General features: G+C 45.6%; 1 protein-coding gene across 7 annotated transcripts in view; it reads right to left on the bottom strand.

Moving 5' to 3' along the window:
• Nucleotides 1-5,795: 5,795 nt before the first annotated feature.
• Nucleotides 5,796-18,868, bottom strand: part of nek3 (NIMA related kinase 3) — a 35,849-nt gene continuing 22,776 nt past the window's right edge. For 3 of the 7 annotated variants that reach the window (XM_036965247.1, XM_036965252.1, XM_036965248.1), the window contains 6 exons: nucleotides 17,293-17,392; nucleotides 14,481-14,521; nucleotides 14,273-14,432; nucleotides 12,444-12,554; nucleotides 6,762-6,879; nucleotides 5,796-5,980 (listed from right to left, as the gene is read on the bottom strand). In XM_036965247.1, coding sequence (XP_036821142.1) covers nucleotides 5,914-5,980; nucleotides 6,762-6,879; nucleotides 12,444-12,554; nucleotides 14,273-14,432; nucleotides 14,481-14,521; nucleotides 17,293-17,392 — 597 coding nt within the window. In that variant the 3' untranslated portion in view covers nucleotides 5,796-5,913. The remainder of the gene's footprint in view (nucleotides 5,981-6,761; nucleotides 6,880-12,443; nucleotides 12,555-14,272; nucleotides 14,433-14,480; nucleotides 14,522-17,292; nucleotides 17,393-18,868) is intronic. The other 4 variants (XM_036965250.1, XM_036965251.1, XM_036965253.1 and 1 more) reach the window with 4 other exon arrangements.

The raw sequence follows: 18,868 nt of genomic DNA, 5'->3' as shown, positions 1-18,868 counted from the left end.
GAGGCTATATACAGTAGAGAGGCTATATACAGTAGAGAGGCTATATACAGTAGAGAGGTTATATACAGTAGAGAGGCTACATACAGTAGAGAGGCTACATACAGTAGAGAGGCTACATACAGTAGAGAGGTTATATACAGTAGAGAGGCTATATACAGTAGAGAGGCTATATACAGTAGAGAGGTTATATACAGTAGAGAGGTTATATACAGTAGAGAGGCCATATACAGTAGAGAGGCTCTATACAGTAGAGAGGTTATATACAGTAGAGAGGCTATATACAGTAGAGAGGTTATATACAGTAGAGGTTATATACAGTAGAGAGGCTATAAAAGTAGTGAGGTTATATACAGTAGAGAGGCTATATACAGTAGAGAGGTTATATACAGTAGAGAGGCTACATACAGTAGAGAGGCTATATTCAGTAGAGAGGCTATATACAGTAGAGAGGTTATATACAGTAGAGAGGCCATATACAGTAGAAAGGCTCTATACAGTAGAGAGGTTATATACAGTAGAGAGGTTATATACAGTAGAGAGGTTATATACAGTAGAGGTTATATACAGTAGAGAGGCTATATTCAGTAGAGAGGCCATATACAGTAGAGAGGCCATATACAGTAGAGAGGCCATATACAGTAGAGAGGCCATATACAGTAGAGAGGCTATATACAGTAGAGAGGCCATATACAGTAGAGAGGTTATATACAGTAGAGAGGTTATATACAGTAGAGGTTATATACAGTAGAGAGGCTATATACAGTAGAGAGGCCATATACAGTAGAGAGGTTATATACAGTAGAGAGGCTATATACAGTAGAGAGGCCATATACAGTAGAGAGGCCATATACAGTAGAGAGGCTATAAACAGTAGAGGCTATATACAGTAGAGAGGCTATATACAGTAGAGAGGCTATATACAGTAGAGAGGTTATATACAGTAGAGAGGCCATATACAGTAGAGAGGCCATATACAGTAGAGAGGCCATATACAGTAGAGAGGCCATATACAGTAGAGAGGCTATATACAGTAGAGAGGCCATATACAGTAGAGAGGTTATATACAGTAGAGGCTATATACAGTAGAGAGGTTATATACAGTAGAGAGGTTATATACAGTAGAGGTTATATACAGTAGAGAGGTTATATACAGTAGAGAGGTTATATACAGTAGAGAGGTTATATACAGGCACCAGTTAGTAAGGGCTAATTGAGGTAGTATGTACAGTTGATGTTGGAAGTTTACATACACCTTAGCCAAATACATTTAAACTCAGTTTTTCACAATTCCTGACATTTAATCCTAGTGAAAATTCCCTGTTTTAGGTCAGTTAGGATCACCACTTTATTTTAAGAATGTGAAATGTCAGAATAATAGTAGAGAGAAAGATTTATTTCAGCTTTTATTTCTTTCATCACATTCCCAGTGGAGGATGTATTTGGCCAAGGTGTATGTAAACTTCCAACATCAACTGTAGTCTTGGTCTGGCGTGTTAAGTCTATATCTGGACGAAACACGTATCATTTTACTGTAGAGAACAGCACAGAGCACCTGTTTAGTGAATGTTATGTGGTATTATTGGAGAGGTCATGAACATGAAGGGTCTGACACATTTAGTTTAGAGGAGAGGCCTGGGGAGTCACAGCTGCTCTAGAAGTAGTGTTTCCGGTTTCTCTCCCAGTCTAGCCCTAACAGTAACCCAGTCTAGCCCAGTCTAGCCCTAACAGTAACCCAGTCTAGCCCAGTCTAGCCCTAACAACAACCCAGTCTAGCCCTAAGAGTAACCCAGTCTAGCCCTAACAGTAACCCAGTCTAACCCTAACAGTAACCCAGTCTAGCCCTATCATTAACCCAGTCTAACCCAGTCTAGCCCTAACAACAACCCAGTCTAGCCCTAACAGTAACCCAGTCTAGCCTTAACAGTAACCCAGTCTAACCCTAACAGTAACCCAGTCTAGCCCTAACAGTAACCCAGTCTAGCCCTAACAGTAACCCAGTCTAACCCAGTCTAGCCCTAACAGTAACCCAGTCTAACCCTAACAGTAACCCAGTCTAGCCCTAACAGTAACCTAGTCTAGCCCTAACAGTAACCCAGTCTAACCCTAACAGTAACCCAGTCTAACCCTAACAGTAACCCAGTCTAGCCCTAACAGTAACCCAGTCTAACCCTAACAGTAACCCAGTCTAACCCAGTCTAGCCCTAACAGTAACCCAGTCTAACCCAGTCTAGCCCTAACAGTAACCCAGTCTAACCCAGTCCAGCCCTAACATGAACCTAGTCTAACCCAGTCTAGCCCGAACAGTAACCCAGTCTAACCCTAACAGTAACCCAGTCTAACCCTAACAGTAACCCAGTCTAGCCCTAACAGTAACCCAGTCTAACCCTAACAGTAACCCAGTCTAGCCCTAACAGTAACCCAGTCTAACCCTAACAGTAACCCAGTCTAGCCCTAACAGTAACCCAGTCTAACCCAGTCTAGCCCTAACAGTAACCCAGTCTAGCCCTAACAGTAACCCAGTCTAGCCCTAACAGTAACCCAGTCTAGCCCTAACAGTAAACCAGTCTAACCCTAACAACCCAGTCTAACCCATTCCAGCCCTAACAGTAACCCAGTCTAACCCAGTCTAGCCCTAACAGTAACCCAGTCTAGCCCTAACAACAACCCAGTCTAGCCCTAACAGTAACCCAGTCTAGCCCTAACAGTAACCCAGTCTAGCCCTAACATTAACCCAGTCTAACCCAGTCTAGCCTTAACAACAACCCAGTCTAGCCCTAACAGTAACCCAGTCTAGCCCTAACAGTAACCCAGTCTAACCCTAACAGTAACCCAGTCTAGCCCTAACAGTAACCCAGTCTAGCCCTAACAGTAACCCAGTCTAACCCAGTCTAGCCCTAACAGTAACCCAGTCTAGCCCTAACAGTAACCCAGTCTAGCCCTAACAGTAACCCAGTCTAGCCCTAACAGTAACCCAGTCTAGCCCTAACAGTAACCCAGTCTAACCCTAACAGTAACCCAGTCTAGCCCTAACAGTAACCCAGTCTAGCCCTAACAGTAACCCAGTCTAGCCCTAACAGTAACCCAGTCTAGCCCTAACAGTAACCCAGTCTAACCCTAACAGTAACCCATTCTAACCCAGTCTAGCCCTAACAGTAACCCAGTCTAGCCCTAACAGTAACCCAGTCTAACCCAGTCTAGCCTTAACAGTAACCCAGTCTAACCCAGTCTAGCCCGAACAGTAACCCAGTCTAACCCTAACAGTAACCCGGGTCTAACCCAGTCCAGCCCTAACAGTAACCCAGTCTAGCCCTAACAGTATCCCAGTCTAACCCTAACAGTAACCCAGTCTAACCCTAACAGTAACCCAGTCTAGCCCTAACAGTAACCCAGTCTAACCCTAACAGTAACCCAGTCTAGCCCTAACAGTAACCCAGTCTAAGCCAGTCTAGCCCTAACAGTAACCCAGTCTAGCCCTAACAGTAACCCAGTCTAGCCCTAACAGTAACCCAGTCTAACCCTAACAACCCAGTCTAACCCATTCCAGCCCTAACAGTAACCCAGTCTAACCCAGTCTAGCCCTAACAGTAACCCAGTCTAGCCCTAACAACAACCCAGTCTAGCCCTAACAGTAACCCAGTCTAGGCCTAACAACAACCCAACCCAGTCTAGCCCTAACAGTAACCCAGTCTAGCCCTAACAGTAACCCAGTCTAACCCAGTCCAGCCCTAACAACAACCCAGTCTAGCCCTAACAGTAACCCAGTCCAGCCCTAACAACAACCCAGTCTAACTCTAACAACCCAGTCTAACCCATTCCAGCCCTAACAGTAACCCAGTCTAGCCCTAACAACAACCCAGTCTAGCCCTAACAGTAACCCAGTCTAACCCTAACAACAACCCAGTCTAACCCTAACAGTAACCCAGTCTAACCCTAACAACAACCCAGTCTAACCCTAACAACAACCCAGTCTAGCCCTAACAGTAACCCAGTCCAGCCCAGTCTAACCCTAACAACAACCCAGTCTAGCCATAACAGTAACCCAGTCTAACCCAGTCATCGATGCACTTATTGATAAAGCCGGTGACTGATGTGGTGTACTCCTCCTCAATGCCATCGGAGGAATCACAGAACATGTTCCAGTCTGTGATAGACAAACAGTCCTGTAGCTTAGCATCTGCTTCCTCTGACCACTTCTTTTATGGACCGAGTCACTGGTACTTCCTGCTTTAGTTTTTTCTTGTAAGCAGGAATCAGGAGGATAAAATTGTCAGATTTGCCAAATGGAGGGCGAAGGAGAGCTTTGCATGTGTCTCTGTGTGTGGAGTAAAGGTGGTCTAGAGTATTTTTATCCTCTGGTTGCAAATTTAACAAGCTGATAGAAATTTGGTAAAACGGATTTGAGTTTCCCTGCATTAAAGTCCCCGGCCACTAGGAGCGCCGCCTGTGGATGAGCGGTTTCCTGTTTGCTTATGGCCGTATACAGCTCGTTGAGTGCCAGCATCGGTCTGCTGTGGTATATAGACAGCTATGAAAAATAAACTATTTTTGTTAATAGTGTGGTCCACAGCTTATCATGAGATACTCTACCTCTGGCGAGCAAAAACCTTGAGACTTCCTTAGGATTTCGTGCACAAGTTGTTTACAAATATACATTAGGCACATTTTTTATTTGATCAGTGATATTTAACACCTGCTGTTTGCAACACGCTTTTATCCAAAGCGACTTACAGTCATGCATGCATAACATTTCATGAATGGGGGGGGGGGGTGGGGGTCCTGGGAATCAAACCCACTACCCTGGCGTTACAACCTCCAATGCTGTACCAGCTGAGCTACAGAGGACCACTAAACTGTAATGTCAATTATCTTTATGGAAATGACATTGATATATATGCCCACAGGAAATAGACGTGATAGTTATAACTAAACGTCTTTGTGGTGACTACGCGTTGTATTAAAGCGCTCCCATTGAGTTAGATCTCATTTAAGATTTAAAAGACTGGTTTCTGGAATCTCATTGAAGACATTTCCAATGTCTCCCACGACGTGTATTTCGGTTCATAAAGAAAAGGCCCCCTGTGAAGGCTGCCGTCACGTTAAGTTTCCTAATTAAAAAAAATAAAATACATTTAAAAAAAAAAAAGGACTTAACAGTAGAAAAAGGTTGTCAAGGCAAGACTAGTCGGCGTGGCAACAAGCTGGATGGAATGATCTCCAACTGACACTCGGGCTAAGGTAGTATAGATTTAAAACGAGAGACATCACAACGGTCTTTATTTTCTGTAATAAATCATACATTGTTTAGTTACCATTTATTTAAATATTAAGACAAAAACAGCTCAATTAGGTAAAGCTCTTTCACCTGTTATCATAATTACTCTTCAACACATTTCAAAACATTTTTAAATTGACATTTTCCTCAGTGGAATACTTTGTAATAAAAGACATATAGTTAAAATACGAACGGTGTCACAAAGTTGTTCATCTTACAGTCAAAAAACAGGACCGGTTCCCATCAGGACCGGTTCCCATCAGGACCGGTTCCCATCGAAGTAATTCATATCCACGATTTCAACGATTTCAAACGTAAACAGTGCAATATATATGTAAACAGGCAGACCGCAAGCTAGCTAGACAGACCGCTAGCTAGCTAGACAGACAGACCGCTAGCTAGCTAGCTAGCTAGACAGACCGCTAGCTAGCTAGACAGACAGACCGCTAGCTAGCTAGACAGACAGACCGCTAGCTAGCTAGACAGACAGACCGCTAGCTAGCTAGACAGACAGACCGCTAGCTAGCTAGACAGACCGCTAGCTAGGCAGACCGCTAGCTAGCTAGACAGACCGCTAGCTAGGCAGACCGCTAGCTAGGCAGACCGCTAGCTAGGCAGACCGCTAGGTAGACCGCTAGGTATCAGTGGTCCATAGACATCTGCTCCAGTTCCTCCATCCAGTCACAGGGACAGTCCTCTTCAAAGTCTCTGAGAATAGGACATGGGGACTGTTAGAAAACAGGGCACTGTATGTATCAAGCTCCCCATGGACCCCCCCCCCCCCCCCCTGTCCATGCAATCTTATTCATTGTTATTTAAAAGGACTACTCATCCTAAATATCATCACTCCTACTCTGATACATACATGCCTAAATTAAATAAATAATATTCACAGAATGGATGGGTATGGACTGGTCAATATGATCCCACTGAAACATTAGTTATTTACCTCATTCAATGCATCAGAGGGACCAATACTGCCCTACCAATACTGCCCTACCAATACTGCCCTACCAATACTGCCCTACCAATACTGCCCTACCAAGCAAAAAGGCAGTAACTGATCATAGTGTGGAACTGAGGACAAAAAAAGGTTTTTATTTACCTTGGTTTCACAGTAACATGACCCCCATTGTCTCCTGAACACAATAGAGGCAGGATAGTTGTCCACATGATTAAGCATGTATTTAAAATGTAGCAAAAAATTATATTAACTAATTTTTTGACCAAATGAGCATTTACTGCCTTTTAGCTTGTTATAGTCTAATGGGTATACTACTTTCTACTCTCTGTGTCTGTCCCAAAGGAGACCCTATTCCCTTCATAGCGTACAGGCCCATAGGGCTCTGGTCAAAAGTAGTGCACTATATGGGGAATAGGTTCCCATAGGGCTCTGGTCTATAGTAGTGCACTATACAGGGAATAGGGTTCCATTTGGTGGAATACACAATATGTCTGGTCTGGCCAATGGGCTTCCAGGAGGACTCACGTATCCTCGTCGTCAGAGCGTGGTTGCAGCCGTTCTTCATCCTCTGTCTGTCCAGCTGTCGGTCCGTCTGTGTCGTCCCTTCCTCCCCGGGACAGGGGGCCTACCAGAGGGTCTTCACCTGTGGGGAGAGGGACACGTTTCAAATTGGACCCTTTACCCTATGTAGTGTGGGACAAGACCCCGTTCCCTACATTCTAGGGCCCTACTTTGGACCCGATAAATTTGTGCCTAGTCCTAAAATCAGGATGAGCGTACATGTACACTGAGTATACAAAACATTAGGAACACCTTAATATTGAGTTGAACTGCCTTTTCCCCTCAGAACAGCCTCAATTCGTTGGGTCATGGACTTCACAAGGTGTTGAAAAGTTCCTCAGGGATGCTGGCCCATGTTGACTCCAGTTGACCCCCTCATGTTGACTCCAATGCTTCCCACAGTTGTGTGAAGTTGGCTGGATGTCCTTTGGGTGGTGGAACATTCTGGATACACATGGGAAACTGTTGAGAGTGAAAAACCCCAGCAGCGTTGCAGTTCTTGACACAAACCGGTGCGCCTGGCCCCTACTACCATACCCCCGTTTAAAGGCAATCTTTTGTCTTGCCCATATTCACCCTCTGAATGGCACACAGACACAATCCATGTCTCAATTGTCTCAAGGCTTCTTAAAAACACTTCTTTAACTTTTAATCCCATGAATCTACACTGATTGAAGTGAATTTAACAAGTGACATCAATAAGGGATCGTAGCTTTCACCTGGATTCACCTGGTCAGTCTATGTCACGGTAAAGAGCAGGTGATCTTAATGTTTTGTATACTCAGTGTATATTATATCCTGGAATGCTCAATTCCCCCCCCCCCCCCCCCCCCCCAAAACATTGAAAAATATTGCAGGAAACCAAACACTCGGGGCACCATAGGGAATGTGGCGTCACGGTGTACTAGACTACACTTCAGGAAAACATGACTCCATGGGAACTAACTAAAGTTAACGTGCATCAAACCAACCAAACGCAGGCTCGTCATGTGTCAATCGTCATTGATCATATCGTGCCATTTTTTTTTTTGTCATTTAGCAGAGCAACCTACAGGAGCAATTAGGGTTAAGTGCCTTGCTCGAGGGCACATCGACAGATTTTTCACCTAGTCGGCTCGGGGGTTCAAACCAGAAACCTTTCGGGTTACTGGCCCAACGCTCTTAACCACTTGGCTAACACAGGGTCAGGGTAGTAGTCATGTTGATATAGCAGCACAACTCTCATCATCATCATCATCATCACCATACTGTATCATCATCATCATACTGTAGCTTTAAAGAGCAGTCGTAGACCAAATTGCATTCTAAACCAGGGGTACCAATTTACCCCACCATTTCTTCTGTGTGCCAGCTATGGACAGACGATCTGTGTGCCAGCTACGGACAGACGATCTGTGTGCCAGCTACGGACAGACGATCTGTGTGCCAGCTACGGACAGACGATCTGTGTGCCAGCTACGGACAGACGATCTGTGTGCCAGCTACGGACAGACCGATCTGTGAGCCAGCTACGGACAGACGATCTGTGTGCCAGCTACGGACAGACGATCTGTGTGCCAGCTACGGACAGACGATCTGTGTGCCAGCTACGGACAGACGATCTGTGTGCCAGCTACGGACAGACGATCTGTGTGCCAGCTACGGACAGACGATCTGTGTGCCAGCTTTGGACAGACGATCTGTGTGCCAGCTACGGACAGACCGATCTGTGTGCCAGCTTTGGACAGACCGATCTGTGTGCCAGCTTTGGACAGACCGATCTGTGTGCCAGCTTTGGACAGACCGATCTGTGTGCCAGCTTTGGACAGACCGATCTGTGTGCCAGCTTTGGACAGACCGATCTGTGTGCCAGCTTTGGACAGACGATCTGTGTGCCAGCTACGGACAGACGATCTGTGTGCCAGCTACGGACAGACGATCTGTGTGCCAGCTACGGACAGACGATCTGTGTGCCAGCTACGGACAGACCGATCTGTGTGCCAGCTTTGGACAGACAATCTGTGTGCCCGTTATGATTTTCATACGTGCATTTTACAACTAATTGTGCCTTTTGAATATCTAATAGCTCACAAACGGCAGAATTCCACTGCTCGCTAAACAGAGGCTCTGACCATTAGCAGCACAGGCTTGATCTTGGAACAAAGATTCTCTTGGTGAATGATAAGTGACAATTTCACCACGGGGCAGGTAATCTTTATGTTTTCCCCACCATATATATATTTATTTGACCTTTTATTTAACGAGGCAAGTCAGTTAAGAACAAATTCTTATTTTCAATGACGGCCTAGGAACAGTGGGTTAACTGGTCTAGGAACAGTGGGTTAACTGGTCTAGGAACAGTGGGTTAACTGGTCTAGGAACAGTGGGTTAACTGGTCTAGGAACAGTGGGTTAACTGGTCTAGGAACAGTGGGTTAACTGGTCTAGGAACAGTGGGTTAACTGGTCTAGGAACAGTGGGTTAACTGGTCTAGGAACAGTGGGTTAACTGGTCTAGGAACAGTGGGTTAACTGGTCTAGGAACAGTGGGTTAACTGGTCTAGGAACAGTGGGTTAACTGGTCTAGGACCAGTGGGTTAACTGGTCTAGGAACAGTGGGTTAACTGCTACCCTGCCGCACCGTCAGTTGTAATAGCGAATAGGTTTTTATTAAAATCGACACCTCCTCTCCTCAAAATGATCTTGCTACATCTATTAGTACCAGACAAGGCAGTTCCTCACGTACCTCCTCACCTACCTGCTCTGAGTCACAGTATCTTACAACAACTGTCAATCACATCCCCTCTCATCAAGACATCACACTAAACAGTTCAACTAAAAACATTTTTTTTTTTTTAAACGCTACAGTTTGCAGCTCCTTGACATTTTCAACCATCTCGAGTAACACACCATTCAACAGTTCTGGCAGACAAAGGCCAAAGGTCAATTTATCATTTATTTTGTTGGGCAAACCATCACATAAATCCTGCGAAGATTTTTCTTTGCTGATGACATTTTGCATCCTCCTGAACTTTAAAAAAAATATATAAGACTTGCTAGCTGCTAGCCATGTGAAAACTAATCTCTCATCTTCAGTGCTGCCTTGGTTTTCGAATTTGGCGGGAGAGGTGGGTCGTCTTGCGCTGAACTAATAGTATGAAACTCCTGCAAAATCATGAAAACTGTGCTTCCAACTTTACGACAACAGTTTGGGGAAGGCCCTTTCCTGACAATACCCCCGTGCACAAAGCGAGGTCCATATTGAAATGGTTTGTCGAGATCAGTGTGGAAGAACTTGACTGGCCTGCACAGAGTCCTGACCTCCACCCCATCGAACACATTTGGGATGAATTGGATCGCCGACTGCAAGCCAGGCCTAATCGCCCAACATCAGTACCCGAACTCACTAATGCTCTTGCGGCTGAATGGAAGCAAGTCCCCACAGCAATGTTCCAACATCTAGTGGGAAGCCTTCCCAGAAGAGTGGAGGCTGTTATAGCAGCAATGTTCCAACATCTAGTGGGAAGCCTTCCCAGAAGAGTGGAGGCTGTTATAGCAGCAATGTTCCAACATCTAGTGGGAAGCCTTCCCCAGAAGAGTGGAGGCTGTTATAGCAGCAATGTTCCAACATCTAGTGGGAAGCCTTCCCCAGAAGAGTGGAGGCTGTTATAGCAGCAATGTTCCAACATCTAGTGGAAAGCCTTCCCAGAAGAGTGGAGGCTGTTATAGCAGCAATGTTCCAACATCTAGTGGAAAGCCTTCCCAGAAGAGAGGAGGCTGTTATAGCAGCAAAGGGGAAGGGGGGGACCAACTCCATATTAATGTCAATGAAATTAGATTTTCAACGAGCAGGTGTCCACATATTTTTGGTCATGTAGTGTATCATAGCTTTTTAAAATAGCTGTGGTAGAACGTTACAGTAAGTCATAACAGTAGAGATGAAAGCAAATGGAAGAGGTGTAACTGCGTCTTTCACTATCAAGGTTGTTGAGAGATCTACATCACTTGGGAAGACATACGTCGATCATCTATTACAATTCCTTTCAATCGGAAATAAGGTTTCGCAGCACGCATGACCAACCATGTGGTGGACAAGTCAATTATACCGTAAGTGTTTTCTAGAAAGATTCCCCTCTAAGCGGGACCTACCTTCTGTGTGTATGGAGTAGGTTCTGATAGCGGGACCTACCTTCTGTGTGTATGGAGTAGGTTCTGATAGCGGGACCTACCTTCTGTGTGTATGGAGTAGGTTCTGATAGCGGGACCTACCTTCTGTGTGTATGGAGTAGGTTCTGATAGCGGGACCTACCTTCTGTGTGTATGGAGTAGGTTCTGATAGCGGGACCTACCTTCTGTGTGTATGGAGTAGGTTCTGATAGCGGGACCTACCTTCTGTGTGTATGGAGTAGGTTCTGATAGCGGGACCTACCTTCTGTGTGTATGGAGTAGGTTCTGATAGCGGGACCTACCTTCTGTGTGTATGGAGTAGGTTCTGATAGCGGGACCTACCTTCTGTGTGTATGGAGTAGGTTCTGATAGCGGGACCTACCTTCTGTGTGTATGGAGTAGGTTCTGATAGCGGGACCTACCTTCTGTGTGTATGGAGTAGGTTCTGATAGCGGGACCTACCTTCTGTGTGTATGGAGTAGGTTCTGATAGCGGGACCTACCTTCTGTGTGTATGGAGTAGGTTCTGATAGCGGGACCTACCTTCTGTGTGTATGGAGTAGGTTCTGATAGCGGGACCTACCTTCTGTGTGTATGGAGTAGGTTCTGATAGCGGGACCTACCTTCTGTGTGTATGGAGTAGGTTCTGATAGCTGGACCTATCTTCTGTGTGTATGGAGTAGGTTCTGAAAGCTGGACCTACCTTCTGTGTGTATGGAGTAGGTTCTGATAGCTGGACCTACCTTCTGTGTGTATGGAGTAGGTTCTGATAGCGGGACCTACCTTCTGTGTGTATGGAGTAGGTTCTGATAGCGGGACCTACCTTCTGTGTGTATGGAGTAGGTTCTGATAGCGGGACCTACCTTCTGTGTGTATGGAGTAGGTTCTGATAGCGGGACCTACCTTCTGTGTGTATGGAGTAGGTTCTGATAGCGGGACCTACCTTCTGTGTGTATGGAGTAGGTTCTGATAGCTGGACCTATCTTCTGTGTGTATGGAGTAGGTTCTGAAAGCAGGACCTACCTTCTGTGTGTATGGAGTAGGTTCTGATAGCTGGACCTACCTTCTGTGTGTATGGAGTAGGTTCTGATAGCGGGACCTACCTTCTGTGTGTATGGAGTAGGTTCTGATAGCGGGACCTACCTTCTGTGTGTATGGAGTAGGTTCTGATAGCGGGACCTACCTTCTGTGTGTATGGAGTAGGTTCTGATAGCGGGACCTACCTTCTGTGTGTATGGAGTAGGTTCTGATAGCGGGACCTACCTTCTGTGTGTATGGAGTAGGTTCTGATAGCTGGACCTATCTTCTGTGTTTATGGAGTAAGTTCTGAAAGCAGGACCTACCTTCTGTGTGTATGGAGTAGGTTCTGATAGCTGGACCTACCTTCTGTGTGTATGGAGTAGGTTCTGATAGCGGGACCTACCTTCTGTGTGTATGGAGTAGGTTCTGATAGCGGGACCTACCTTCTGTGTGTATGGAGTAGGTTCTGATAGCGGGACCTACCTTCTGTGTGTATGGAGTAGGTTCTGAAAGCAGTGGAGAGCTGGGCTTTCTCTAACAGTCTCAGTAGCTTCTCTGGTGGACTCCTGTCCCATCGTCTCCGCTCTCTGTTCTCTACAGAATTATTGGAAATATTGACAGTTAAAAAAAATATAAATACGTTTTATTTGATTGAATAGTGGAAATCTGAGGGCTCCGACGGGAGGCGAAGTTGGACTCAGATTGTAGGACTCAAACGTTCGTGGACGCTTTAGTGACTCAAAACATCACTTCTCAAAATGTTTATTGCAAATATTTACGGTGGGTGTTCACTCTACGTTGTTTGACCTGGATATCCTGTGATGTTTGTACGACGACAATGTCACTTTCTCGTATGTTTCAGTGAGAGTACCTATCTAGGGGTGTGTCACGCATTGTTTCAGTACCTATCTAGGGGTGTGTCAAGCATTGTTTCAATACCTATCTAGGGGTGTGTCAAGCATTGTTTCAATACCTATCTAGGGGTGTGTCAAGCATTGTTTCAATACCTATCTAGGGGTGTGTCAAGCATTGTTTCAGGACCTATCTAGGGGTGTGTCACGCATTGTTTCAGTACCTATCTAGGGGTGTGTCAAGCATTGTTTCAGTACCTATCTAGGGGTGTGTCACGCATTGTTTCAGTACCTATCTAGGGGTGTGTCACGCATTGTTTCAGTACCTATCTAGGGGTGTGTCAAGCATTGTTTCAGTACCTATCTAGGGGTGTGTCAAGCATTGTTTCAGTACCTATCTAGGGGTGTGTCACGCATTGTTTCAGTACCTATCTAGGGGTGTGTCAAGCATTGTTTCAGTACCTATCTAGGGGTGTGTCACGCATTGTTTCAGTACCTATCTAGGGGTGTGTCACGCATTGTTTCAGTACCTATCTAGGGGTGTGTCAAGCATTGTTTCAGTACCTATCTAGGGGTGTGTCACGCATTGTTTCAGTACCTATCTAGGGGTGTGTCAAGCATTGTTTCAGTACCTATCTAGGGGTGTGTCACGCATTGTTTCAGTACCTATCTAGGGGTGTGTCACGCATTGTTTCAGTACCTATCTAGGGGTGTGTCACGCATTGTTTCAGTACCTATCTAGGGGTGTGTCACGCATTGTTTCAGTACCTATCTAGGGGTGTGTCAAGCATTGTTTCAGTACCTATCTAGGGGTGTGTCACGCATTGTTTCAGTACCTATCTAGGGGTGTGTCAAGCATTGTTTCAGTACCTATCTAGGGGTGTGTCAAGCATTGTTTCAATACCTATCTAGGGGTGTGTCAAGCATTGTTTCAGTACCTATCTAGGGGTGTGTCACGCATTGTTTCAGTACCTATCTAGGGGTGTGTCACGCATTGTTTCAGTACCTATCTAGGGGTGTGTCAAGCATTGTTTCAGTACCTATCTAGGGGTGTGTCAAGCATTGTTTCAATACCTATCTAGGGGTGTGTCAAGCATTGTTTCAGTACCTATCTAGGGGTGTGTCAAGCATTGTTTCAGTACCTATCTAGGGGTGTGTCAAGCATTGTTTCAGTACCTATCTAGGGGTGTGTCAAGCATTGTTTCAGTACCTATCTAGGGGTGTGTCACGCATTGTTTCAGTACCTATCTAGGGGTGTGTCAAGCATTGTTTCAGTACCTATCTAGGGGTGTGTCAAGCATTGTTTCAATACCTATCTAGGGGTGTGTCAAGCATTGTTTCAGTACCTATCTAGGGGTGTGTCAAGCATTGTTTCAATACCTATCTAGGGGTGTGTCAAGCATTGTTTCAGTACCTATCTAGGGGTGTGCCTGGCCTGTCTCAGTGAGAGTACCTGCATACCTGAATGTGTCTGGCCTGTGGTTGCCAGACTCCCAGAGGAGAGGAGGTCTGTGTTAGCCAACACCTGTAGAGCTGTGTCTGAGGGGCCTGGGGCCCACTGTCTACGAGGGCCACGATGCTCTCTATTGGTGCTGCTCTCAGCAGTGGCCTCAGCAGGGGCCTCAGTAGGGGCCACAGTAGGGGCCTCAGTAGGGGCCTCAGTAGGGGCCTCAGTAGGGGCCTCAGTAGGGGCCACACAGATCTCCAGACCTGTATGAAGACATGATCAAACACGTTCAACTTCCTTATATTATACACACACACAGTCGTGGCCAAAAGTTTTGAGAATGACACAAATATTAATTTTCACAAAGTTTGCTGCCTCAGTGTCTTTAGATATTTTTTGTCAGATGTAATTATACTTCAGTATTCCATAGTAACAAGTATTTCATAAAAGTGTCAAAGGCTTTTATTGACAATTACATGAAGTTGATGCAAAGAGTCAATATTTGCAGTGTTGACCCTTCTTTTTCAAGACCTCTGCAATCCGCCCTGGCAGGCTGTCAATTAACTTCTGGGCAACATCCTGACTGATGGCAGCCCATTCTTGCATAATCAATGCTTGGAGTTTGTCAGAATTTGTGGGGTTTTGTTTGTCCACCCGCTTCTTGATGACTGACCACAAGTTCTCAATGGGATTAAGGTCTGGGGAGTTTCCTGGCCATGGACCCAAAATATAGATGTTTTGTTCCCCGAGCCACTTAGTTATCACTTTTGCCTTATGGCAAGGTGCTCCATCATGTTGGAAAAGGCATTGTTCGTTACCAAACTGTTTCTTCTCCTGACAAGCTTTTTTCCAGATGCCCCAAACAATCGGAAAGGGGATTCATCAGAGAAAATGACTTGACCCCAGTCCTCAGCAGTCCAATCTCTGTACCTTTTGCAGAATATCAGTCTGTCCCTGATGTTTTTCCTGGAGAGAAGTGACTTCTTTGCTGCCCTTCTTGACACCAGGCCATCCTCCAAAAGTCTTCACCTCACTGTGCGTACAAATGCACTCACACCTGCCTGCTGCCATTCCTGAGCAAGCTCTGTACTGGTGGTGCCCCGATCCCACAGCTGAATCAACTTTAGGAGAAGGTCCTGGCGCTTGCTGGACTTTCTTGGGCGCCCTGAAGTCTTCCTCACAACAATTGAACTGCTCTCCTTGAAGTTCTTCATGATCCGATAAATTGTCGATTTATGTGCAATCTTATTGGCAGAAATATCCTTGCCTGTGAAGCCCTTTTCGTTTCCTTGCAGGTAACCATGGTTGACAGAGGAAGAACAATGATTCCAAGCACCACCCTCCTTTTGAAGCTTCCAGTCTGTTGTTCGAACTCAATCAGGATGACAGAGTGATCTCCAGCCTTGTCCTCATCAACACTCACACCTGTGTTACCGAGAGAATCACTGACATGTCAGCTGGTCCTTTTGTGGCAGGGCTGAAATGCAGTGGAAATGTTTTTTTGTGGATTCAGTTCATTTGCATGGCAAAGAGGGACTTTGCAATTCATTGCAATTCATCTGATCACTCTTCATAACATTCTGGAGTATATGCAAATTGCCATCATACAAACTGAGGCAGCAGACTTTGTGAAAATTAATATTTGATTCATTCTCAAAACTTTTGGCCACGACTGTATGTATATATATATAGACTGTTTTTCACACTACATTCTCATATGTTTCAGTGAGAGGGCCTATCTAGGGGTGTGTCAAGCATTGTTTCAGTACCTATCTAGGGGTGTGTCAAGCATTGTTTCAGCACCCATCTAGGGGTGTGTCAAGCATTGCTTCAGCACCCATCTAGGGGTGTGTCAAGCATTGCTTCAGTACCTATCTAGGGGTGTGTCAAGCATTGTTTCAGTACCTATCTAGGGGTGTGTCAAGCATTGTTTCAGTACCTATCTAGGGGTGTGTCAAGCATTGTTTCAGTACCTATCTAGGGGTGTGTCAAGCATTGTTTCAGTACCTATCTAGGGGTGTGTCAAGCATTGTTTCAGTACCTATCTAGGGGTGTGTCAAGCATTGTTTCAGTACCTATCTAGGGGTGTGTCAAGCATTGTTTCAGTACCTGAATAGGGGTGTGCCAAGCATTGTTTCAGTACCTGAATAGGGATGTGTCAAGCATTGTTTCAGTACCTATCTAGGGGTGTGTCAAGCATTGTTTCAGTACCTATCTAGGGATGTGTCAAGCATTGTTTCAGTACCTATCTAGGGGTGTGTCAAGCATTGCTTCAGTACCTATCTAGGGGTGTGTCAAGCATTGTTTCAGTACCTGAATAGGGGTGTGTCAAGCATTGTTTCAGTACCTATCTAGGGGTGTGTCAAGCATTGCTTCAGTACCTATCTAGGGGTGTGTCAAGCATTGCTTCAGTACCTATCTAGGGGTGTGTCAAGCATTGCTTCAGTACCTATCTAGGGGTGTGCCAAGCATTGCTTCAGTACCTATCTAGGGGTGTGTCAAGCATTGCTTCAGTACCTATCTAGGGGTGTGTCAAGCATTGCTTCAGTACCTATCTAGGGGTGTGTCAAGCATTGCTTCAGTACCTATCTAGGGGTGTGTCAAGCATTGTTTCAGTACCTATCTAGGGGTGTGTCTGGCATATTAATTTTTTAAAAACTTTTTCACACAAGGACACTTTCACCATGAGAGGCTTAAAGGACTAGTCCTACATGGAGAGACAGGATGGATTAAAATGTTTAGTTTAATTCAAATGAATCTCACAGAAACACAGTAATTCATAGGTTGTGACTGTTATTACCACTCTACCGTGTAATATATTGTACATACGTTGTAGTTTGTGTATATATTTATATATACACACCGTAAAATAAAGTATTACCATATTTGCATTGGTATTTAAAGAATAACAGGTTGTAAATGTATGATAAATGATGTTTCATTTCCTACTCAACCTGCTCTTCTTCACACTAGGACCCTGCAGTTCAATCTCACTACGAAAATGAATCTGACTGGGTCTTAATCGTCCCCTTACCCTCCAGGGTAGAGCTTGTGATGAGGGTCTTCTGCCCTAGGAGTGAGGCCACCTTCTCCCCCTCCTCTCTCCTCCATCTCCCTGTTCTCCTCTCCGACTCCTACAGATCCAGAAAGCAACACGCTGAATCAGAAACATACTACCAGCTACCGGACGGAGACGGACAGAGACAGACAGAGACAGACAGAGACAGACAGACAGAGACAGACAGACAGAGACAGACAGACAGAGACAGACGGAGACAGACAGAGACAGACAGAGACAGACAGACAGAGACAGACAGACAGAGACAGACGGACAGAGACAGACAGACAGAGACAGACGGACAGAGACAGACGGACAGAGACGGACAGAGACGGAGAGAGACAGAGAGACAGAGAGACAGAGAGAGTACTTTTTTTTATTTTCAGGGGAGATTGGCCTGCGCAACAGCAGCAGCTCAAGATTATTTTAATTGACAGTTCTGGTCGCCTGAACGTTTAAGTGCCTTTACAGACCAGTAACTCGTTCATATCTCCAGAGAAGAAGCTTTCTTCTAAAACGTTGCGTAGCCTAACAGACAGACTTGCTATAGTCGAGGGCACTTTCAAGAGGCCACATTCCATTATGTGTGAAAAGGGCAATCGATAAAGGCTACTGGTTGCCTATTGTAATATAGAGCTGTCTAACCTCGCAAGACTGACCCCAAAAGACACCGCTGTATCCCCGAAGGTGGTGCCATGAATAGGCTAGGATACTCTACTTCCCAACCAGACCGAAGACTGAACACAGAGATAGAAACAGAGGAAAGGCAGGCAGAAACGTGCTCAAGCATGCACGGACCAACTGTGTCTTCACTGACATTTTCAACCTGCACCCTGTCTGAGTCTGTAATACCATCATGTTTCAAACAGACCACCATAGTCCCTGTGCCCAAGAATGCTAACCTGCCTAAATGACTACCGACCCGTAGCACTCACGTCAGTAGCCATGAAGTGTTTTGAAAGGCTGGTCATGGCTCACATCAACACCATCATGCCAGAAACCGTGGACCCACTCCAATTCGCATACCTCCCCAACAGATCCACAGATGATGCAATCTCTATTGCACTCCACACTGCCCTTTTCACACCTGGACAAAAAGGAACACCTATGTGAGAATGCTGTTCATTGACTACAGCTCAGCGTTCAACACCATAGTGCCCTCAAAGCTCATCACTAAGCTAAGGACCCTGGGACTAAACACCTCCCTCTGCAACTGGACTTCCTGACGGGCCGCCCTCAGGTGGCGAGGGTAGGTAGCAACACATCTGCCAAGCTGATCCTCAACACTGGAGCTCCCCAGGGGTGCGTGCTCAGTCCCCTCCTGTACTCCCTGTTCACCCACAACTGCGTGGCCAAGCACAACTCCAACACCATAATTAAGTTGACTGAAAGCACAACAGTGGCCTGATCACCGACAACGATGAGAGTATATAGGGAAGAGGTCAGAGACCTGGCCGTGTGGTGCCAGGACAACAACTTCTCTCTCAATGTGAGCAAGACAAAGAAGCTGATCGTGGACTACAGGAAACGGAGGGCCGTACAGGCCCCCATT

The sequence above is a fragment of the Oncorhynchus mykiss genome, chromosome 27 (genome assembly GCF_013265735.2).
Source record: "Oncorhynchus mykiss isolate Arlee chromosome 27, USDA_OmykA_1.1, whole genome shotgun sequence".
Classification (NCBI taxonomy): domain Eukaryota; kingdom Metazoa; phylum Chordata; class Actinopteri; order Salmoniformes; family Salmonidae; genus Oncorhynchus; species Oncorhynchus mykiss.
This window is presented reverse-complemented; position numbering and strand designations above follow the sequence as displayed.